General features: G+C 41.5%; 1 protein-coding gene across 2 annotated transcripts in view; it reads right to left on the reverse strand.

Annotated features, from left to right (window-relative positions):
- Window positions 1-951: 951 nt before the first annotated feature.
- Window positions 952-24,467, reverse strand: part of ap3b1a (adaptor related protein complex 3 subunit beta 1a) — a 104,046-nt gene continuing 80,530 nt past the window's right edge. For both annotated transcript variants that reach the window (XM_061733910.1, XM_061733909.1), the window contains exons 23-27: window positions 20,755-20,983; window positions 16,806-16,890; window positions 14,203-14,300; window positions 13,242-13,380; window positions 952-1,617 (exon numbers count right to left, since the gene is read on the reverse strand). In XM_061733910.1, the coding sequence (XP_061589894.1) occupies window positions 1,464-1,617; window positions 13,242-13,380; window positions 14,203-14,300; window positions 16,806-16,890; window positions 20,755-20,983 (705 nt within the window). In that variant the 3' untranslated portion in view covers window positions 952-1,463. The remainder of the gene's footprint in view (window positions 1,618-13,241; window positions 13,381-14,202; window positions 14,301-16,805; window positions 16,891-20,754; window positions 20,984-24,467) is intronic.

The raw sequence follows: 24,467 nt of genomic DNA on the forward strand, positions 1-24,467 counted from the left end.
CAACCGTATAGCAACTGAAATATCCTCCTATGCTACGTATGTCCACATCAGCCCAGATGTATAATATACATACAGGTGAAGAATATGGTGTAAAAGTTAATTTATTTCAATAATTCAACTAGAATATGGTGTAAAAGTTAATTTATTTCAATAATTCAACTAGAATATGGTGTAAAAGTTAATTTATTTCAATAATTCAACTAGAATATGGTGTAAAAGTTAATTTATTTCAATAATTCAACTAGAATATGGTGTAAAAGTTAACTTATTTCAATAATTCAACTAGAATATGGTGTAAAAGTTAACTTATTTCAATAATTCAACTAGAATATGGTGTAAAAGTTAATTTATTTCAATAATTCAACTAGAATATGGTGTAAAAGTTAACTTATTTCAATAATTCAACTAGAATATGGTGTAAAAGTTAATTTATTTCAATAATTCAACTAGAATATGGTGTAAAAGTTAACTTATTTCAATAATTCAACTAGAATATGGTGTAAAAGTTAATTTATTTCAATAATTCAACTAGAATATGATGTAAAAGTTAATTTATTTCAATAATTCAACTAGAATATGGTGTAAAAATTAATGAAAATACGGGACAAATCGCGTCCCATATTAGTTCAATACAGGACGCAACATTTTTTTCTCAAATAAAGGACAATTCCGTATTTTACGGGACGGGTGGCAACCCTATCTTCAGATAACCTATCGATGACATCACAGGGGGGCTTGTCCAGTTCTTTGAAAACAGAGAGAAGAACGTGTCGGACCCGGGATGTGATGAAAACACCTTGATGTGAACGATTCTGCTTCAGCCACGTCACCTTGAACGATGTTAAATCCACAGCAGACTTCACACACAGCACAGCAGAGTTTGATGTTTTTAGTCACAAAACAACATCAGTGGGAGTGACGCGCAAAAAAAAAGCATTAATCGTATTGATTCAAGGTACATTTTTATTGATCAGAAAGAGCAAACAGATAAAAAGACATTCAAGTCCTATTGAGCTTTCTACTTGAAGGCACTTCAACAGACGTGAACAGGGTTTGTTGTTCTAAAGGTTGGAATGTAACACGATCTCAATGTTTGGTTTTGTTAAAGCTTCTTTTTAAATCAATGATCATGAGCAGAAATCCTCTCACCCCTCTCACCAACAAAAGAGGCCATCGAAACGAGGGACAGATACTTTGGCACTCCAAGGGATACTGATGGGGGGTGAGGCGTGAGGGTAGTTTCTGGGATGCCTTCAAGAGTCTTAAAGGGGATCAACACTTTATTTAGTCTAATGCTTCTGTAAAAATATGACGATACTGAACACAACCATTTCCTTTTCTGGGTTTTGGAGGAAATTACTGCCAAAATGATCCAGAAATGTGTGGAAGAAAATGTATGAAATGGTCAGTTTGAGTGTTAATCCCCTTTACAGTTACTACAGGAATCAGAGAGGGGGGGGGGTTCACTCGCAAGTGAGGGCTTGCTTGAGGTCTCGGAGCAGCATGGGCCCCATGATGCTTTTCTCCGTGTTGATGGTCAGGATGGCGGTGAAGGACTCTCTGAGCTCCAGCGAGACCAGGACCAGAGCTCCGCTGCTGACCGTCCGCCCGGCAAACCTGCAGGAGGGACAGACGGCTTCCATGAGATGAAAAGAAACAGAAACACTGCAGATGCGCTTGTTAATGTTCTTTACAATTAACACAATAAATGGAGGGAAAATCTACAGTTCAACGCCTCATTTAGGCCCCGTTTACACGGACCAAAAACGGAGGCGTCTTCATGCGTTTTGGCCGTTCGTTTACACGAAAACGCAGCTCAAAGCCCCCAAAAACGATCATTTCTGAAAACTCCGGCCAAAGTGGAGATTTTCAAAAACTCAGTTTTCACGTTTGCGTCTAAACAGAGGAAAACAGAGGAAAACGGAGGAAAACGGAGGAAAACGGAGGAAAACGGAGGAAAACGGAGGAAAACAGAGGAAAACGGAGATTTAAGCTTCAGAACGTCACATTATGCACCAGAAACTCACCAGCGTCATGTGTGCGACCTGTGTTTACAATTAGTTTGGCCACCGTCAATATTTTCTTGTATTTTACCTGTTTTATATTCTAAAGTCACACTTAAAAGTAACTCCACTTCTCTGTCACTCCAAACGAAAGATCTCGTTCCGTCTTGGAAGTAAAGCCTGAATTATGGTCCCGCGTTAAATCGACGCAGAGCCTACGGCGTAGGGTACGCGGCGATGCGCGCCGTACGGTGTGCGTCGCCGCGTACCCTACGCCGTAGGCTCTGCGTTGGTGTAACGCGGAACCATAAATCAGCCTTAACTGGAAGTTACACGTGTCATTTGTTGATGTTTTTCCAGGATTCTGATTGGCTGGCATGACGTTAACAGCGTTTTCATGCGGGTCCGTGGAAACGAGGATATTTTTGAAAACGTAGAGGGGAAAATATCCGTTTTTGTAAATACCCGGCTACGTGTAAACGTGGCCTTACTCTCGTCAGACGCTCTAGTCACCTCCTCTGAAGTCCAAAAGGCCAAAGTGCAAACAACCAACACATTTTACACCTTTTTTCTCTCGCCGACCCCCCACCACCCCACCTGATAAATTACACATTTCCATATTTCATGAAAACCACTCAAAAAAGCTCAAAGCCGGTAAGATTAAAACATCTACAATAATATTAATATTGATCCTCACGGAAGAAAAGGGGCTTCACACTAGGGATGGGCGGTATGGACTAAAACATGTATCACGATAATTTCTGGCATTTATCCCGATAACGATAAAAATGACGATAAAAAAAATACCAATTCAACTCCACCTTTGTAACTATAAATCTATCACCACATTCAGTCTTTGGAGCCAAATCACTGCTCTAAAAGATACTAAACTACACCAATTAAATTGAATTGATAAAAACCAATTAAATGAGTTACACCTGTACTGCAAAACTGGAATGACTCAGACTGTTACACAAACACGTATCAGCGGGAATCCTTCCTTCCTTCCTTCCTTCCTTCCTTCCTTCCTTCCTTCCTTCCTTCCTTCCTTCCTTCCTTCCTTCCTTCCTTCCTTCCTTCCTTCCTTCCTTCCTTCCTTCCTTCCTTCCTTCCTTCCTTCCTTCCTTCCTTCCTTCCTTCCTTCCTTCCTTCCTTCCTTCCTTCCTTCCTTCCTTCCTTCCTTCCTTCCTTCCTTCCTTCCTTCCTTCCTTCCTTCCTTCCTTCCTTCCTTCCTTCCTTCCTTCCTTCCTTCCTTCCTTCCTTCCTTCCTTCCTTCCTTCCTTCCTTCCTTCCTTCCTTCCTTCCTTCCTTCCTTCCTTCCTTCCTTCCTTCCTTCCTTCCTTCCTTCCTTCCTTCCTTCCTTCCTTCCTTCCTTCCTTCCTTCCTTCCTTCCTTCCTTCCTTCCTTCCTTCCTTCCTTCCTTCCTTCCTTCCTTCCTTCCTTCCTTCCTTCCTTCCTTCCTTCCTTCCTTCCTTCCTTCCTTCCTTCCTTCCTTCCTTCCTTCCTTCCTTCCTTCCTTCCTTCCTTCCTTCCTTCCTTCCTTCCTTCCTTCCTTCCTTCCTTCCTTCCTTCCTTCCTTCCTTCCTTCCTTCCTTCCTTCCTTCCTTCCTTCCTTCCTGTACATTGTGCGTGGATTTAACACAGAACCATAAATCAGCTTTACACAAAAACATCATCAACAGGAATTTATCGTTTTTACCGTGAGATGACAAATTCTTATCGTGGAGAATTTTTTTGACGGTTTATCGTGAACGGTAAAATATCGCCCATTCCTAGTTCACACTGCTGTGACCTCATAATCGCCTCAGATAACGAGTTAAATCAAGTTAAAATAAAAACTGTAAGGCGCACCAGTTTAACTTTCACTTCTAATCTGCATTTACAGCAGTTGTCCAGGAATGTCTCATCTCTTCAAATGCTGTTAATGAAGACAGCTGCTGAATCACCACAACCTCAAGCTTCCTAAAACACTTAAATCCACATAATTAAAAAAAAAAAGAAAAAAAATTCCCCGGCAGAGACGGAGACAGAAAACAATGTTTGACGGGAGTCCGTTACGGCAGCTGAGCAGAGAGCCGGACCGCCTCCCCGCCACTCAAACACACCCCAGACTTCTGCTTTTATGGACTGTGAGCGTCTGAGTGTGTGGGAGTCTTGGGACCGGTGTGGGGATGCCCTCTGTCCCAGCAGCTCCCTGCGGACCTTCGGGAGAATTCTCCGCCACGGTTTCCTTGGATACCATCCCTTCAGACTGGGCGCAAATGTGGGCGCACATGGTCCCCATTGAGAGCGCTAACAAGAGGCAGACAGAGGCTATGACCCAGCGTGACCCTCTTTGAGGGTGACGGAGCCAAGCCGAGGTGCACCCCCCCTCTCTCTCGGTCCCTCACGTGGCTCGCTCCCGACCATCTGCCTCCATTTAGCACGACATCCCTGCAACAAAGACCCCCCGTGGCCGCCTGCTTAGGCCTGACAAACAGCCCACAAGGAGCCCCACTTAGGCCCGACTAAAGAGCCCCCCTGCAGGACGGCCCGAGGAAAACGCGCCGTCACAGAGACCCCGAGGCATCCTGCTGCGTGACGAGAGCGGCCGACACGTCCACCAATTAGCCCGCGCACATTAAAGGTTTGGAGTGGGGGGTGTGCGGGACAATGAAACTATGCTGGCTCACTCAAGCTCGCGTGTCTCCTGGGAGCCGCTAAATTACCATCAACAGAGGAGAGGGAGTTTATCAGGGAGGAAGAAGAGAGTCCTCCTCAGACTTAATTAAAATATTAGCCACTTCAGCAGGAAAGACGCTGAACATGTGAACCCCCCCCCCCACGCCGCTGGCGAGCGCTGCGTCAGTCCTCTGCTCCACTTCTGTCAATGTCCCAAAAAACAAAAACCATGCACACTCTCCTTCCCTAAGCCCCCCCGCCACCAGCAGCCCGGTGTGTCCACGGCCCCTGCGGCTTTGTTAATGGATTTAGGATATAAATCTATCATTTACTCGGCCAGTTAACACCACCCCGAGGCTGCTTTCACGTCGTCTCCTGAGACGGCGCTGTTCGCTTTTGTCCGCACGTGGTGACGGGAGCCGGTGAAAGAAACGGGAGCAGAGGTTTTTATTCCAAGCATAATTACTGCCAATGATGTGAGCTTGAGGGGGGAAAACGAAACAACAGCTCACATCTGTATCAGCGCGTTTCCACGGACTAGAGGGCACAATGAGGGCCTCGCCGTAGGGATGGGCGGTATGGACTAAAATATTTATCACGATAATTTCTGACATTTATCCTGATAACGATAAAAATGACGATAAAAAAAATACCAATTCAACTCCATCTTTTTAACTATAAATCTATCACCACATTCAGTCTTTGGAGCCCCCAAATCACTGCTCTAAAAGAATATTAAATTGAATGAATAAAAACCAATTAAATTAGTTACACCTGTACTGCAAAACTGGAATGACTCAGATCCGCCATGTTTGTTACACAAAAACCTCATCAACGGGAATCTCTTTCTTTCTTTCTTTCTTTCTTTCTTTCTTTCTTTCTTTCTTTCTTTCTTTCTTTCTTTCTTTCTTTCTTTCTTTCTTTCTTTCTTTCTTTCTTTCTTTCTTTCTTTCTTTCTTTCTTTCTTTCTTTCTTTCTTTCTTTCTTTCTTTCTTTCTTTCTTTCTTTCTTTCTTTCTTTCTTTCTTTCTTTCTTTCTTTCTTTCTTTCTTTCTTTCTCATAGCTTCCTACGCCGTAGGCTCTGCGTCAATTTAACGCAGAACCATAAATCCGGCTTTACACAAAAACGTCATCAACGGGAATTTATCGTTTCTAGTGAGAGATGACAAATTCTTAAGATGGGGAATTTTTTTGACGGTATATCGTGAATGGTAAAATATCGCCCATTCCTACCTCGCGGCGCCTGAAACGGGTCATTGGTATTCTGCGCTTTTCACATACCGCGCTAAACACTGGATTAATTGTGGTTTATAAAAAAAAAAAAAAAAAAAAAATCTCCCCTGGACTTTGAGCAGGTGGATTGGCATCGATCGGCAGGGCTGCAGCTAAGCATCACTCTCCAATTACCCATGATTCTCCTCAGTGTGGAGAGCCCGCGTGTGCCATCTGCCTCCCTCCACGCGGCCACGGCAAACACCGAGCGGGCCTCACCTGTACAATAACCCCAATTCAACTTAACATCCGACCATGTTTTATCCTCCGAAAACCAGGCAGTCGGCTAGAAATGCGACTAAACTACAAATTTTCATCAGAATTCATGAGCTGTGCCACGGCCACAGCTGGACAGGGTCTTGGCCGTGCGGACGAGTGGAGCGGAGGAGCATCCTTCAGACGGGGGGTCGGCGAGGCCAAGACCAGAGCGAGTGGACTCAGACCGGGCAGATGGCCGAAGCTGTGAAGCTGAACTAGGAGCAGGAACCCCCTGATCGTCTCCGGAGATCAGCCACGCAGGTGGACGAGAAAGAACCAGCAGAATTAAAAAGGAAAAAAGGAGGAGAGAGTTAAACAAACATCCCTGCCGAAGCTCTTCACACCATTTGAGGACGAGAAATAAAGAAAGCAGGTTATAAATGATGGTCAATTAAATTCAGAAGACGAACAAGACTGAACAGAGGAAAATTCAGTGTTTAGAGAAACATAATCTCATTATATTCTAGTGTAAAGACAGAAAAATGCTTATAAATCAAAAGGTTCAGTTTGTTTGTGTGTGTGTTGTTTTTTTCTTCTTCTTTTTTTTAGGAGAATTAGGCTCATGCCGCTGGGATTGGCAATGCATGCAAAATTCGATCAAATTTGCTTTCAAACGGACTGAAAAATAGAGCACATTTATTCTATTCCGCCTGTTTAGACATAAACAAGAACAGCGTTTTCTACATTTGCTTTCCTGCTTGATTTATTGCCATCCTCCTTTCCAGCAATCAATTTCTGTGTTTCAGTGGCACTCCCCCCCTCACTCCCCCCTCGCCTCCTCACCCCCCCTCCCCACAGTCTCGGGCAGGTTGAGAGAAGCAGTGCTGCACCCTGCTGGTGAACGAGGCCACTGCAGGCTCAACAAAACCTCGTCTGAGGTCAGTTTAAGGAACGTGAGCTGCATCTTTTTACAGGGATTCATATTGAGACACAGTCCATTTTCTCAAAGATGAAGCCAACCTGTCAGTCCTCTTTACGTACGATACATTTTACAGAGATTTTCCCTGGATTAGAGAAGCTTTTCTCTGGGTAGATCGGAGCAGGAAAAGAGGCGGCCGGGTGGAGGTCACCTCGCACATCACATTTAATGCAGAGTGACCTCTACAATGAGCTCTCAGTGGGTGTATCCGATCTGATCGATCAGTCTGCTGTGTGCATGTGTGTGTGCTATTCAAGGCAGTTATAGCAGCAATACTCGAGTAAGAGGAGCATTACTGTGAAACCCAGAGCCATGAAGCAAATCTGACAAATATGGTCTGACTGAAGCTCCTGAAATATTTAAATATGTTGTCTTTCTTGGGTGTTAATGATATTATGTTGAATATTCTGGGGTTTTAAGAGTGTGGTCGCACTAAGAAGCTTCAGCCCAAACCAAGCAGTGAAGAAACCTGCAGTTCCTCGACTGACCACTGGGGGCAGACTGAGCACTCGTTTTGGATGTAGTTTCCATTTCAATGTTTCAAATAAGGATGTTTGGACAGATTTCATCAGAATGAATGTATGGTAACAATAGTTACAATTAGTGATGCACCGATTGTTCGGTAACCGAAATTTTTCGGCCGAAAATGGCAAAAAAACACTTTCGGTGTTCGGTGGAATAAGTGGGAAAAAAACTGAACAATTAATAACGGCGTTGTAATATAAGGAAATAGACGGGCCGCTCCGTAACTATTGCCCACCACATAAATCGTTGGCCAACCAAAAACTAACCACATAAGAATTTGGGTGCGTTTAGATGACGAAATGACTACAAGTTTGATTTATCATTTGAAATGATAAAAAATGTATTTTGCTAATTTATTCATTTTAAGTTATTGTTCTTTGCTGGTATAATGTCTGCTGGAATATCAAGAAATGCTGGGAAATTAAAAAATGTTCAGTTTTTTATGTTCAACAAATGTTTTCTACCTTGTAATTTTTTTAAAGATTTTTTTCTTTTAAAAGCATGCCTAAATCAAATTTATTTGATTTATGCAATGGTGGAAAAAATTGGCAAAATAAATGAAAAACTGCGAAGAACCATGTTCGGTATTGTTCGGTATTCGGCCAAGTGTTTATTATTATTTTCGGTTTCGGTTTCGGCCACAAAGTTTCATTTCGGTGCATCACTAGTTACAATCACAGGTTACCAATGCCAAGCTAAAATTTCTCATGTGCATAAAGTCAACTAACGTGGGCGTTTCCCAGCCGGCCTCCAGGCCTTTTTCTCCAGCCCATTTTTGGATTATTAGCCGGGATGATAATGGCTTTTTCCAGTAAGACAAAATATTGGCTTCAAAAGCACTTTAAAGGAAATTTATAGGTGATGTCAGAGGGTTTGTCCAGTTCTTTTTTTATATAGTCAGTCAGTCCAAAGCAGTTTGGTTCACGAGTTGCAGCTGCAGAGATGGTTTTATTTGCGTTCATTTGAGGAAACAAAAACAGTTGTTTAAAACCATTTTCTAGTCTCTATATAGTCTATATTCCACCAACGTCATTTTATCATAGCGTCTGAACATGTAGCTAAAATTCTTAATGGTAATATAAGTTAATATATCCCACAGTGCATCATGAACGTAGTAGGCAACCAGTAAACACTTAAACATTCGTACTGTCATGTGCTGCACTCGAGCGGGAAAAAATTAGAAACAAACCAACATCAGTAATAAATAACCGTTAAATGCTGCTTATGGTTTGACTGTACACTGATGTTGAATTTATTATATTAAAAATGCTTAATCATCAAAGTAAAAAGTATCTGACAGCTGCATGATGACACGGATAAACTCTCAAGTTCAACGCTAAAGTGTGTGAACCCGATTGTGCGATTACGAAATTTCCTGAGGAGGAGGTGGAGGCGGATGGTTAGAGTTTATTACTCCAACCGTCAGGTTAAGGAACATCATCATAGTTTATTTTTGTTGTAATAGTAACATTACCACAATCATCTAAAAACTTGACTTTCTAAAACAGCAACAGTACGGCTGAGTCGTCAAGAGTCGAGATGCGTCATCGCTGTCTCGTAATTCCTCGTTGTTTCAGAATCAAACTCATTCTAGTTGAAATAAAAATGAAAAGGTTTATGTTTAATGACATTTCAACAGAGTTGTAAAATGACCGTCCTGAAATGATTAAATAGTATCCGATTCGTTTTTGAAGGTTTTGCTTTTTTTTTTTTTTTTTTAAACTGGTGGTTTCTAAATGTATTTGTGGTGAAATAAAAGGGTGCAGTGAAAAGAGCAATATAACTGACAACTTCAGTCCGTTTTATAATTTATGTGAGCAGATATTAAAATAGGATAAACAGGAATGATACAAGCTGTCCGGACGTGGACCGTAGACGTGTCTGATGTTGACCTCAAAGAGTTTCCAGATGTTCAGATGACGACCTCACCTCAAAGCTCTCTACATACGACTCCCTACAGAGGACAAGTCCAGGGTTGTCCAGTTCTGTTCCTCGAGGGCTGCTGTCCAGCATGTTTTACATGTTTACCTGCTTTAACACACCTGATTCACAATAATGGATCACCATAAGCTTGTCATCCAGGTTTGCATGAAGATGACGATGAATCTGACCGCAGACATGCCTTAACTATCCTGGTCCCGAATGTCAGCTGACAAGCTAAAACCAAACGGTCACAAAATACGTAAATACTTTCTGAAGTAAGAGCTCAGTCCCACAAACCCCCGTGCCGCCACCTCATGTGATGTTTTGCGGTTCTAGAGTTGCCCCCCACCCATGTCTGAAATTGTTGACGAGCGTCATTTTCAAACCCTTTCCCTGCCAAGTTTCCTCTCTGCCATTTTCTGGTATCTAGTTCAACGATCAACTCAGTACTGCCCCCTCGACTCCTAGGGGCATGGCTCCACGTTGTTCAGAATTGTAAGCTTCCAGAGCGCACAAGGAGACGGACGACATCGAGGCTCCGGCCGCCTCCGTACCAGTGTCGAGCGTTGAGCATCCCAGCTGAGCAGGAAACTGCTAACCTCACAGCTGTATACATAAATACATGTACCGGTAGGGCTGTTCGATTAATCGGTTTTAAATCGTAATCGCGATTATGTAATTAGAACGATGTTAAAACGTGAAAATCGTAAAATCGATTTTTCACTTTTTTTTTTTTTTTTTTTTTTTAACCTTGTCTGCACACATATTAATGATTGATACCATATTAATGATTGATGGAAATACCTCTCAATACCTGCGACAAGTGTCCCATGGGAGAGGCTCTTTAGTGTAGGAGGGGGCGTTGTAACATGCCACCGGGCATCCCTCAAGCCAGATGCCGTAGACCGGCTCGTGTTCCTTGCAAAAAACTTGCAAATGTGAATAGCAAATGTAATGACTGACATTACACACCTCTACCTCCTTCATGGGTTGCATTATTATTTAGCATGCAAAGACCCAGTTTAGTTTAATTAGAAAATGTCTTGTTTTATTTAATTGGAAATATAACTTACTGTATGTTTGCAAGTGCTGATTTGCTGATTTTTTTTTCAGAGATAAAACTTTATATTTTATTATATTTTTTAAAACTTTTTTTCAACTTATTTTACAGAGTTTTGCACTTTATTCATTCATTTTTGGTTTAATAAGAGCAATGTTTGCACTTAAAGCCCAATGGGGCAAATGTTCAATAAAAAACAGCATATTTGAAATAATTTCTTTGCCTTTTGTCAATTCACAAAATAACCGTAATCGTAATCGAAAATCGGATTTTGAGAGAAAAAAAATCTCGATTTTATTTTTGGGCAAAATCGAACAGCCCTATGTACCGGTACATATTAATAATATTGGCTAACAAATCAAATATAAGAATTTTATTCTTATAATACAGGTTGATATTTCTTTAGCACGCAGTTTAAAATGAGACTCGGGTTCAACTTTACTTCCTGCGAGTGAGGAACTCCATCACTTCCAATAACCAGACGCACAAAGCCCACGTCGAACATCTGGACATCATTGGGACGGCACGGAAGAGCGTCTTCATTACTGTGAGACTACGGCGCAACACTGGGACAGCGCCTTCCTCTTGAGCCGTCACAGAAGCAGAAAAGAGATTGATCGCGGGGCGTCATGTGAGATATTGGTTATTCTGAATGAAGTATGGGCTTATCGGATGCGGGCCTCTCCCACTGGCTAATATCGATTTCCACTCACTCTTTCAGCTCTCTGTGCCCTTGTGAAAATGTCTCTCTCTTTATTTTGTCCACTCTCTCACTGTATTATTTATCCAGCATCTCAGACACTTTGCCTCCTTTCCAGCCTGCATCTTTCTAAAAATGCGTCGCCAAAGACGCAGAGACGGTTTGGCAACGACAGGAGGGGAGGATGGAGGAGAACGATGCATGGGGATGGAGTGAAAGACAAAGAGGAAGTGAAGGAGGGAAGGCCGGGGGTGAGGGGAGGAATTGAAAGAGAGACAGAGCAGGAAACAGAGGGAGCGCGGGAGGTGTAATTATCTATCAGGTGTTCGGGTGTGCGTGACAGAGGAGGAAGCTCATTAGCACACTCTGTGTACACCAATTACACAGCCAGGCTTCTCAGGGCATTCCCCCGGCACGCACGCACGGACGCACACGCGCGCGAAACACACAATATCAGCGGGCACTGAAACATTTGTCTTTTCCACATCAGAAAAAAGACAATTACTTTGAAACAAAATGGTGTGAAAGTAAGATTTTCTCGAACTTTCTTCCTCACGCGGAGAAAACGCAAGAAAAAATAGCACAAGAACGTCCCAAACTGCTGGACTTCATGATCCCCCGACAAGCTCAGTCAGAGCTACCAAGAGACGGGCAACGCAGCCAATCAGATATTGACTTTTGTCAGAACGTGGGAAGAAAAGTTGGACTGGATTTGATGAGGTCCAACCAGGAAAGTTCACATTTGTACGCCTGACAAGAGTAGGCGATGCGTAAACGTCGGCGTTGCAAAGGTACAAAAATAAATATGAGACCTTTGGCAGAACGTTGGTTGTCATCGTGTTGCGTGAACCGTCTTCTCCTGAGAATCTGTTGAGACATGTGTCCTCACACATCCCTCGTGTTTGGTTTCAAAGCTGTTTTACAGATAATAATAGTTTCCTTCTCTGCGTTCAGAGTTCTGATGGAGGACTCACTAACATTCATCTCAACCAGTATAACAGAGGCCTTTAGTTGCTTTAAAGTTATCCAAATGCCATGTTTTTGAGGCGTATTTGTCCAGCAGGAAGAGTTCAACCTTTCACAAACCATCTGCAATTCGCTTTTCTGACCTCCATAAATGAGGAATGAAGCTTTGATGAACCTCTGTTCTTTAAATAAGACGAGAATCTGCTTCTTTTGTTTCAGCAAATCAAAACCTATATCTCCACATAAGTGGTGGCAGAAGTATAATAAATCTGTCTCATCTCTGGATTTCTCTCCATTTATTTTTAACAGCAATGTTTTAAATTGATTTATGAAAGAAAAATCTGCTCCTTAGGTATATAAAGTGAGTTCAGAGTCATCCTGTTTGAACTGCTACGACGCCACAAAACAAAAACCTGGGTGTTTAAATCCCATATTTGTGCCTCGTAGGTGCACATTTCCAAGAGCTCACAAGCAACTCTGGTATTTAATCTTAAAGCCACTTTACCCTCGATGCAAGACATAAACTGCACCTCCAGTAGGACTCTTACATTGATATCACATCAACGCGGGAAGGCTAAGGGTAAACAATTATGTACGACGGCCAAAGAACGAGACCTGACAAGAACCGCACCATCCCAACTGTCCCACGACCGTCGGAAAAGCGTATGATCTGGAGAATCCAATCAAGCGCTCGGACTCTGCTTCTACAACAAGTCTGATGGAGGTCTGAGGACGAAGTAAAACCTCTGCACATCTCGACCGCAGTGCCTCCAGTCCCAGTGGGATTCAGGCCGAACAGAAGTGGAATTACTACATAAACTGGCTTTAATCACGTTATCCAAAAACTATGGCAGAATCATGGTAATATTACACTGAAAGAAAAAAAAATATCTTTCAAGTTTTGGCTTCTATGAAATATAAAAAAATACATTAAAAAAAGAAAACTAGATTTACCTGTGGAAGTTGTTTTGGCTGGATGAAACCACTCCCACGTTGGCTGCAGACAGGATGTGCTTGTTGATGGCCTGGCTGGAGTCATTAGCTGTTGCCATGGTGATGGTTGCCGATGTCTCGTTCATGCCCAGAAGCTTTCCTGGGAAGATGCAAAATGTTCATCCATCAAATAAAAATAAAAACAAACAACAAATCAGAAGGTAAACTCTACAACTACTGAGAGTTGAGTGTGTTTGTTCTATTTTAAATTGGCAGCTAATGATATATATATTTCTACCTTTGTGGTACAGTTACACCGACAAGTATTACACATTTAACGTACAAATATTCTGACCCGGAGATCAGGCAATAAAAAGAGAAAAGGCAATAGAGAGTTCATGTGCACTTAACAATGAGCCAAGATTTGAAAGAACGGAGACAAATGCACACAATTTAGGTAGAAATAAAAGAGGTCTTAACGTCAGATATAATGAAAACCCATCACCTGAAAGGAGTCATTAACTTCCCTTCACTGGTATATAAAAGAATATTTATTAGAGAAAAAATGGTCACAGAAAGTCAGTTGCTCTTCTGTCTTACATTCCTTTTTCTTCTTTTTTTTTTAATCCTGAGTGCAAATGTATTCATGTGAGCTCAGAAAACACAGAGGAGAGATTAATTAATGCAGAAAAAGCATTTAAGAGGCACTTAAGAGCACGGCGATGGCTTGGATCTGAGTGTGCCCACATGGCCTCCACAGGAGAAAAAGCCTAAATGTTTAACACCATCTTCTATCGCTATAACTTCAGCAGGTTTTATGGAAGATTCACATGATTTGAGAGGGAGAATAAGACCGATACCAGGAAGCATGAAGCATGAACACACAACAGAAAAGTGAAGAATCTCTTTAATCCTTACACATGAGCAGACAAGACGCGGACGCTTCACAAACATCCCGGATGGCGGAAACCTTGGAACTCACCCTGCTCCTTTGTGAAGTCCGGCTCCGTCATGGTACTCGGCAGTAACAGCTCTCCTACGGCAGGCTGAATGGATACGCTGAACTTGTCCTCCTTGGTGCTGAGGAAGGAAAAACATGAGCACAGGAATGATGGCTTCGGTCAGGCGTCTTTAAATCCAACATGGGCACTAGAGAAAGAAAGAGCAGCGAGAAAAGGAGATACGATGCTGCAGAGAGCCAGCGGCTGGATCTTCAGCGGTGTTCTTGACATGTTCTTTGTCTAATTTGACAAATGTGATTAACACGAGGACGTAACATGCTAACTAAAATATGTAGAGTCTGATACGTAGCTCTTTTTTTTGCAGGTTTTCTGAGCACTGCACATCCTCCCCCCTTGGGCTGGACGTCCACTTCTGGGACAGATTTCTTGAATATTCTTCACTAAATAATCTTCCTCGTGGAGCAATGATGGACTTTATTTGGAGGAAGCCTTGGAACATTTCCCAGGCAGATGGGCACCAACAACTGGGTCCCTAAAATTATTGCTGATGTCGTTCCCCATTGTCCTTGCGTTACCACACACTTGAACGCTCCCAACACTTTTATACAGGTGTCCAAACCTGCTGAGGATCAGTTATTCCAGTCTTTGGGATTAGCTGCATCTCTGTACTCCCGACATGATTTCACATATGATTGATGTGTAAAAGTTTTCCACATGACTGCGTGCAGCAACTATTATTATCGATTAAAATTGATTGATAATTAAGTTTATGCAACGAATCTCATATATAAATAGCTTTAGTCTGAATAACCTGTTGAGGATAAAAACATCACTCTGAAGAGCTTTGCTCTTCATCACAAATGTCCACCCTACCCAGGGAAAAGTCGTTTAGATTCCCTTTGCCTCTCTGGGTTTCCGATACTTCAACAAGGCGTCGCCAGTCTTTCATTACGCCAGGGGGTCTCAAACTTTTCCGTCACCTGGCCGTCACCAGACGGCCAGAGCAGAAAAAAACGAGCAGACTCAATTCAGTTCAATTGAAAAACACTTTATTAATCCTTGAAGGGAAATTAATTTAACAATAAAAAAATATAACTGAGGTGTTGAGATCACCAACACTAAAGTAAAGTAAATGAGCTTCTTTTCTACTGCTCATCCTTTCAATACAAAGTTTAATCAATGCAAACGAAGGAAAAAATTACAGATATTTGGTAAAAAAAAAAAAAAAGAAAATCCAAAGTATATATAGATACAGTACAGACCAAAAGTTTGGACACACTTCTCCATTTGTTTGAATGAGAAGGTGTTCAAACTTTTGGTCTGTACTGTATATGTGTGTGTAATATATATATATATATATATATATATATATATATATATATATATATATATATATATATATATATATATATATATATATTAATTACTTTTTTCTACTTCCCATCTTTCAATAGAAGCTAAAATCTGTAAAAGCGATGAGATTATTTTGCCTCGTTTCATTTATATGTAACAAAATCTCGGCCACTTTGTTTCTGGCCACGAAAGTGAATTTTTGGGGTATTTTTTCTCCTCTGTTTTAAATGTTTCTCTTTGCACAAAGCATGCACAGATTAATTTGTAGCAAGAAAGGAGTTTTACGAGGTGGAGGTGTGTCGGGCAGAATTTGACCTTTTTAAGAGTCACATTTGTATTAAAGTGTTGGGTGTCCATTGTTACCGTTACTCTCAGTTCACATATTCTGTTTTCAAACAGCAGGAAGCCAATTTCCAAAAAGATACAAAGTGGAGAAGAGAAACAAAACAGCCGTCCATCAATTGATAGTCCGCTTTAATCGCTTTGGAAGCTCGGTTTGTTTTGTAACAACTCAAAATAGTCTCAGATGTCGAAACTTTGACTTCCTCTGCTGCATTTTCCCTACTGGGGGAAGAAAATTTAATGAAAAGTAGACAAATTAAAAAAAGAAAACAATCTAGTTTGCACCCTCAAACAGCCTTTGCTTCGTCCTCCTGTCCATCTGAAGCATCCTTCCTCTTCATGCCTTTCATATATGTAATATGACGGTTGTACATGGATATAAACTGTTTATTTTTAGGTAATAAGATCAGTCGTTCATTTAACAGTATAATGGTTTCTAATTTTTTCATAGATCTTTTGTATTTAGGCGTGTGATTCTGCGCAGCTAGTTTATCCTCATCAAAGCGATTGAGTGGGAACGTCAGGAATTGTGTCCATGTCCTGCTTCCTTCGCGTGTGAGACGTTTCTCCTCCGACTGCCTCCCAGACCGGCCTCCATGAATGGCATTTCAGGCCGGATTGATTCTCCCATCTCAAACAGATTTTCTGATAAAGCTATTGATCGGCAGAGCGGCAGTGCCAATGGCATTCAGCAGGCCCGTTTGGGCCGGGGCTGATTACTGGAGGAATAATTGTTATTCCAGCCAACCGGGATCAATCGCGGCTGATGTCTCACCTGGGAGCACTGGCACAGAGCGGGTCGGGAAAGGAGAATTGACAAAAGTGCAGAAAAAAAGAGTGCATGTGTTTAAAAAAAAAGAAAAAAAAAAAAAAAGAGTTGATGCTGAAGGTCTGAAAGATTGCATGAGTGGGTGCGGGGTGGTCTTACCACAGCTGGAAGTTTGCTGCTTGCGTGGAGTCGCTGAAGTCGATACCCATGGAAACCGTCACCGAGGCCCCCGGCTCCAACCGCTCTGCGGAGAGACAAGAGGAGAAGGAAAGAAAAAAAACGAGTGAGTGACAAGGGCACTGGGTGCAGCTCGGAGAAGGATGAAGCAAAGGAAAGTGGAGATGGTGGATGAGTGGAGGAGGAGCGGGGCGCAGCAGCAGAGTGGAACGAGACAAGCATCTACAGCTTGCGTGTTTTCTTCTTCACAAAGCAAGGCCATCGTGTGTGAGAAATCTATCCTTCAATCTCCCTCCCGCTGCAGCTCTAGTCAAGTGAAAAAAAAGGAAAAACATGAAGAGCTAGCGCACTTCCAAAACAGCAGACTTGTCAAAAAAAAAATGAATCAGCTTCAAGAGAAACGGGACGAGGGAGACGGAGCAGGTGAAACGAAGGCTGAAGGGGCGTTAAACAAAGCCAAAAAGGGTCGGAGTAAAAGACTGGACAGCTGAAGAGGAGGAAGAGGAGGAGGTTTACAGTGAGAAGAACACAGACAGACAGGAACATCCTCCGAGCCTCCCCAGCCGGCCTGCGTTTCTCCCTCCACAGAGCAGGTCTATTTTACTGTATAACTCTTTCTGCAGACAGAACCGAGGAGCGGAGACTCCAGAGGAAACCTGAAAACACAGCCATCACAGACTCACTTCACGGCTCCTAACAGGCTCTCTGGCTCCGGCCTGGACTTCATTCTCTCTCATACCAATGAAAATCGTTGGAGAAACAGTTTAGAAAGTTTAGTAAACAGATAAAATCCATGAAGGCGGGAGGACTCGGCATGGGGCACGGAGGACCTGCGTACAAACAGCAACGAAGACAAACATCTCAAACACAGAACAAGCTCAAAAATATGGGGTCCTTTCTCCAGCAGGTGTAGGAACAAGCAGCATTGCCATCCTTCAAAAGAGGTTTTCAAAACTTGCTGATCTTAAAAAGTAGGTTCATATTTTGTAGTAAAATCTCCTGAACAAGATTGATTATGCAACATTTAATATCTAAAAACATTTTCCACAATGCCTGTGTAATGTATACTGTAGTTTTTAGACTCAATGATAGACTCTGTCATCTCATCCCCATTTCTGTTCCCACTCATGAACACACCACAAGGGGAAAACAACTTTTAAAGGGAAAGAAAAGGAAACTAAAATGTACAACTTTTAGTGTAACCTGCAAAGGTCCAAAAATGTGGAATGAGCTTGGTAATACTATAAAAGAGTCTGGATCTCTCTCAATTTTTAAAAAAAGATTAAAACAAAAATTACTATTAAATTATGTTTCTTGTTAAATTTTTTATGTACTAATACCTGATATATTATTTTAATAAGAATATATTTGTATCTAGGAGATTATTTTTTTCTTTTTTTTTTCTTATTTAGGTTATAGGGATATAAGTTTATTATACTGTATGTATATGTATTATATGTGTAATTTATAGTCGTTCTGCTGTGTGTGACTGGGCCCCTATTCATAAGCTACAGTAGCTTCTGGGGAGTCCCATTTTACAAACCTCGATTATTATCTGTATTTGTGTTTTTTAATTATTTGTAAATAAACTCAATTCAACATCAGAATAAGAGGAGCTTGCTTGTTACCACAGGACTACAACCAGGTTCCTAAACGGACTTGATCGAGCAAAGATGGAAAACTGTAGTTCACTGAATGACCACCAGGGGCCGGGCCCAACACTGAGTCGACATCCACCGACCTCCATGTAAAAATATGTACTTTACAGCAGAAATAAACATAACTGGCTGTTCATAATTAAAAAGGTTTTGATTTCAATAGCTAGAGTTCACATGTCCAGTTTATATTTCAAAACCGCTGTCAAAAACATTTCTTTAATCGTCACTGCTCTAACTAAGGCAAGCCGTTGATGGTGGGAGGTTTAAAAGCCACACTGCGTCTTTGATCTACCGCTGTCTTCTTACATTTGCACAGTTACTCCTACACATCTGACCTCTGCTCATATAGGCCTAGCTACCACAGAGAAGATCGTTTTAAAACGAATACTTACTCTGCATGATACAGTCTCGTGTTTGTGCACAGAGCAAAACACAAACTGAAACTGTCAGTTCATGACTGAAAAGAAAATATGCGAGCCGTTGTGACAGAACGGTTAACGAGACTGCTGCTGGCTGGTTTAGGGACAGAGGCAGAAAACGTCAGCTCATTTTAAGACGTTCGATTACAGATTAACCCCCGATCAGCAGAAAATAATGTGCTTTGTGGTTAAGGAGCAATATTTCTTACTAAATACACACCATGTCATCTATTATCCTTCAGCAAAAAAACAACACTACATAAAGCTTTGTCTGTATTCATCCCCTGCAACTTATCCAAACTAAATCCAGCCGCCTGCTCGGAGCGGCCAGGCTCAATCGATCCAAATTACCCACCGTTTGGCTGCTTGAGTTCCTTCAATGCCCAATCAATCCCCTGCAATCGACAGTTCTACCATGCTCCATCGCACAGCGCTCCTGTGTCCGTGTGTTTGTGTGTTTGCACCTTCGCAGAGAGGAAAACGTGGAGGGAGCAGCACTATTCTCAGACTCTTATCATACGCAGAACAAATATGGAGATGGTGGATGTGTGCCTGTCCTGATCGATGATAATAAACAGGGATTAGATGGGCCAATATCGGCTTTTATCCAGTGGGAGGAATGGGACGGGACGGGACTATTTGCTGAACTAATAGCAAAAAAAACGCTAACAGGTTTCTGATAACACGATCATTTAATATCTGTCGGGGAAAAACAACCATGAATGCAGAAATCTACAAAAACTCCAGCGAAGGCATGAGCCGGGTTTACGTGAGGGTAAAAATGTGAAGCATGAAACACTTGTTTATGAACTTTGTTATGAGGTCGTAAACAAGTTGTGAAAAAACAGGCGCTGAAAGAACTGTGCCAATTACTGGAGACAGACTGGTGTGTAATACCGCTTTGTTCCACTAGAGCAGGGGTCGGCAACCCAAAATGTTGAAAGAGCCATATTGGACCAAAAACACAAAAAACAAATACGTCTGGAGCCGCAAAAAATGAAAAGTCTTGTATCAGCCTTAGAATGAAGACAACACATGCTGCATGTATCTATATTAGTTAGAACTCGGGGAAGGTTTATTTTTTCATTATGCACTTCGAAAAAAAGTCAAGAAAAAATTTGAAATGTCGAGAAAAAAGTCAAAATTTCGAGAAAAAAGTCGAAATGTCAAGATCAATGTTGAAGTACAATCTTGACAAAAAAGTCGAAATGTTGAGAAAAAAGTCGAAATGTCGAGAAAAAAGTCGAAATGTCGAGAAAAAAGTCGAAATGTCGAGAAAAAAGTTGAAATGTTGAAAAAAAAGTTGAAATTTCGAGAAAAAAGTTGAAATGTCGAGAGAAAAGTCGAAATGTTGAGAAAAAAGTTGAAATGTTGAGAAAAAAGTTGAAATGTCGAGATTAAAAAGGAAAGGAAAAAAAGAGAAAAAAAGAAGAAAAAAAGTGGAAAAAGAAAAAAAGAGAAAAGAAGAAAAAAAAAGGAAAAAGAAAAAAAGAGAAAAGAAGAAAAAAAGTGGAAAAAGAAAAAAAGAGAAAAGAAGAAAAAAAAAGGAAAAAAAAGAAGAAAAAAAAAGGTGAAACATTTTTGAAAAAGCTCCAGGAGCCACTAGGACGGCGCTAAAGAGCCGCATGCGGCTCTAGGGCCGCGGGTTGCTGATCCCCGCACTAGAGGTTGTTGCATGTCACAGGAGGGGCTGAAACCAGAACCTCTGCATATTGTGCTGCCTCCATGTGGTCAGAACTGGTATTACTATATTATATACTTTAATACCAGTAGGGTAGGTTCCTTCAGGGGAATCTTCCAACTAATGACGGTTTCTTCATGAGCCATGCGGGATTGTGAGGAGCTCATACTCACCGATGGTGTTAAAGCAGTGGATGTTGAGGCTCGCCGGGCTTCGGTCTCCGATGTGGATCTCCTCCAGATCGTGTTCTGAGCTGTTGGTCAGGGTTACCTGCACCAAGACCATGCTGGCCTGGTACAAACATGGCTGCCTGGGGAAATGGTAATTGGCCGACATTCCTTTTCCCGTCATGTGGTGAAGCAGCTCGTAGGTCTTCACAGGGCCGAAGAATGGACTGGTGACCTAAACAGACACATGACAAGCACCGTTTCTGCTTGGGTTCTGATGAAACGACCACTGCTGACGGATAACTCAGAATTCTTTATCACGAAAAATCATCTTCCTCATCTATAAACTAAGTCTCGCTGGATGAAGCAACCCGGGAGCAAAACAAGGGAGACAAATCAAAACAAACAAAAAAAACAAAAACAGCACCGAGCCTCACGCTTTCTGCATCAACGACATCTCCAGGGAGGGAAAGCTTTTTACAATATAGAGCAAATGCATCCACACAAGAGGCCAGATTAATACAAGAATCTCCGGTCTTCACATCACCTGCATTCATGCAATTGAACTCATCCAATCAACAGCCAGAGCGCTCGGCTTTTTTAGTGAAGTGGGACCCACCCCTAGCCTCCCTTCATTAGTGCTGTAGGGCAAAAGGAGCGCATTTAAGAACCGTCCTCAATCAGCCGAGTTAGATGGAAATGGGCAGGATACTCAGGCAAAGCAGGTGGAATAAAAACAACCTCTAATGAATAGAAAACACAAGCGCCTGCTTGGGCCAGCCTGTATATAAGAGGGCTTTTACCTTTTCAGAGCCAGGAAATTGGATTACCTTTGAGAGAAAAAGAAAAGAGAGGAGCTGGAGGCAGTCTCCTATTATTCTCCCCCTTTTTTCTTTTTTTTTTTTTTTTAAATCTTAAAAATTAACATCTCGTTACGTCGATGAACACTGTTCACACTCGGCGGGGCTCAGACTTTCTCTTGATGATGGCGACTGTCAGCTCTCATTAGTGGGATGAGGCGTCTCAGCTCGCGCAACGCAACACAAATCACCGTGCTGTGTAGTGTTGTCAAATGGGGAATTTGTCGCATAATGTGCATAAACATCAGACACACCTCTGTTGTCTTTCTGCGGCTAAAAGTAATAAAAACCATCACTAAAGTGTGACAACTTGAAGTAGTTTCTTTAGCCTCCTATAAAAGCCAAAGGTCTTCCTGTGTCTTGAGTGACAGCACTAATGAGCAAAAAGAGAGATTTAAAGAAAGGATAAAACTGTTCAAACACTCAAATAATTAGCACCTGAATGCAATACTTTAGAGCTCAGGCACTGAAAAACATCTGTTTACCACCTTAAAGTAATACAAGATAAAATAAAATAACAATCTTACTTTCAAATTGTCACAAGAGCAATAAAAAGAACGGCACACGCAACGAGAGATAACCAGGCGGCTTAAGGAACAACAACCAGATGCAGAAAAACAGACTAAGAAACACAGTTCGGTGATTAAAGCAAGGTGCACGCACTAATTACGCTGATTAAATACGACTAAGAATATCATACGAAGACACGGGGCGGAAGCGTGGAGCGTGATGGGCCAGCGCGGCGAGGCGAGCGGTGTCAAGGCGCGCTGCTTCGCTGAAGCTTGACATGGCGTCAAGGCTGTTCTGAGGTGTAAAAGAAAAAGAAAAAAAAAGGAAAAGAAAAAGAAAAAAAAAGGAAAAGAAAAAGAGCGTGTCTTTGGACTTCTGGCGTGTGAGAGTGGATGAACAGTCAGTGTGACACACGAGCTGCTGCTGAGCTGCTCATAAACCTGCTGGCTTGCAGTTGGGCTCCACATTTGTGCTTGTGGACACAAACTTCCGATGTTCGTTCAGCTTCAGCGGGGCGAGAGGACAAAGCACCCATCATGAGCTGCAGTCAGGCAGGCTGTGGTTGCTCTAAATACAGGAACGTCCAGGTCTGATGACGAGCGTCCTGCATGTTGTCCTGCTGCAACACACCATCTGATGACCATCTAATGGCTCATCGTACAGAACCCGATAAGCTGTTGGATCCATGTAATTTGAACCAGGTGTGTTGGAGCAGAGCAGAAACGTAAAGGTACGAGTGTATATGAGTGTAAACTAGGGCTGTTCGATTTTGCCCAAAAATAAAATCTCGATTTTTTTCTCTCAAAATCCGATTTTCGATTACGATTATTTTGTGAATTGACAAAAGGCAAAGAAATGATTTCAAATATGCTGTTTTTTTATTATTTTTTTTATTATTTGCCCCATTGGGCTTTAAGTGCAAACTTTGCTCTTATTAAACCAAAAATGAATGAATAAAGTGCAAAACTCTGTAAAATAAGTTGAAAAAAAGTTTTAAAAAATAATAAAATATAAAGTTTTATCTCTGAAAAAAAAAAAATCAGCAAATCAGCACTTGCAAACATACAGTAGTTATATTTCCAATTAAATAAAACAAGACATTTTCTAATTAAACTAAACTGGGTCTTTGCATGCTAAATAATAATGCAACCCATGAAGGAGGTAGAGGTGTGTAATGTCAGTCATTACATTTGCTATTCACATTTGCAAGTTTTTCGCAAGGAACACGAGCCGGTCTACCGCATCTGGCTTGAGGGATGCCCGGTGGCATGTTACAACGCCCCCTCCTACACTAAAGAGCCTCTCCCATGGGGCACTTGTCGCAGGTATTGAGAGGTATTTCCATCAATCATTAATATGGTATCAATCATTAATATGTGTGCAGACAAGGTAAAAAAAAAAAAAAAAAAGTGAAAAATCGATTTTACGATTTTCACGTTTTAACATCGTTCTAATTACATAATCGCGATTACGATTTAAAATCGATTAATCGAACAGCCCTAGTGTAAACTCTAGAAAAGAACTGAAAGAAACATTTTTGATGTCACCAAGAGGTCTCTGAAGATGGATTTGAAGGCCCCGGGAGAACGGGCCTAACAAACAAGCCTAGCAGCCTCTTGAACGCAAGGGAACGGCGTCAGCTCGAGCCATCATTCACCTCTCAAAGCTCTGTGTTGAGATGGAAGCAGTCTGAGTTTCGGATGCATCGATTGTCAAAATGCACGTTATTCTTCTCATCCTTCACATAAATGGCTGCAGCGTCTTCTGTCTGAAATTAGTCACATTAGCTCATATGTCTAAACTAGGCCTGTGTTGAAAAGATTGATTCTCCGATTTTAAATCGATTCTCCTAAAAATCGATTCATATGTCGATTTAAAAAAAAAAAAAACTTTTTTTTTTTTTTCATCATTACAACTTTTGGTACTTCTTTGTTTACCGTATGCCCAAAAAAGGAATATTTTGTTGAACACGACAATAACTGGTGCCATGTTTTTGCCTTTAAATATGTTTAAAGGTATGAAAACATTAAAGTTTTCAGTTATAATTGCATAAATTGTCTATATTTCTTTGCTTTATATACTGTCTTGGGGTTACATTTGCATAAATGTTAAAAACCAAATTCTCATTAATATGGAAAAAATAAAAACAATTTCTTTCGTCCTCTGTTTGCTGCCCTGATTTGTTTGATAATTCTGACCCACATGATGTTTCTGAAAACAGTTCTATCAGCATTCTGGGAGCTGATTGGTCCTTACAGCATCATTAGCTGCCAATACTTGCTGTTGAATCTCAATATAATACCAGTATTAATATGTTGCAGAACTACAGTCATATAATTCATGCAACAG

Source organism: Cololabis saira, chromosome 11 (genome assembly GCF_033807715.1).
Source record: "Cololabis saira isolate AMF1-May2022 chromosome 11, fColSai1.1, whole genome shotgun sequence".
NCBI lineage: Eukaryota > Metazoa > Chordata > Actinopteri > Beloniformes > Belonidae > Cololabis > Cololabis saira.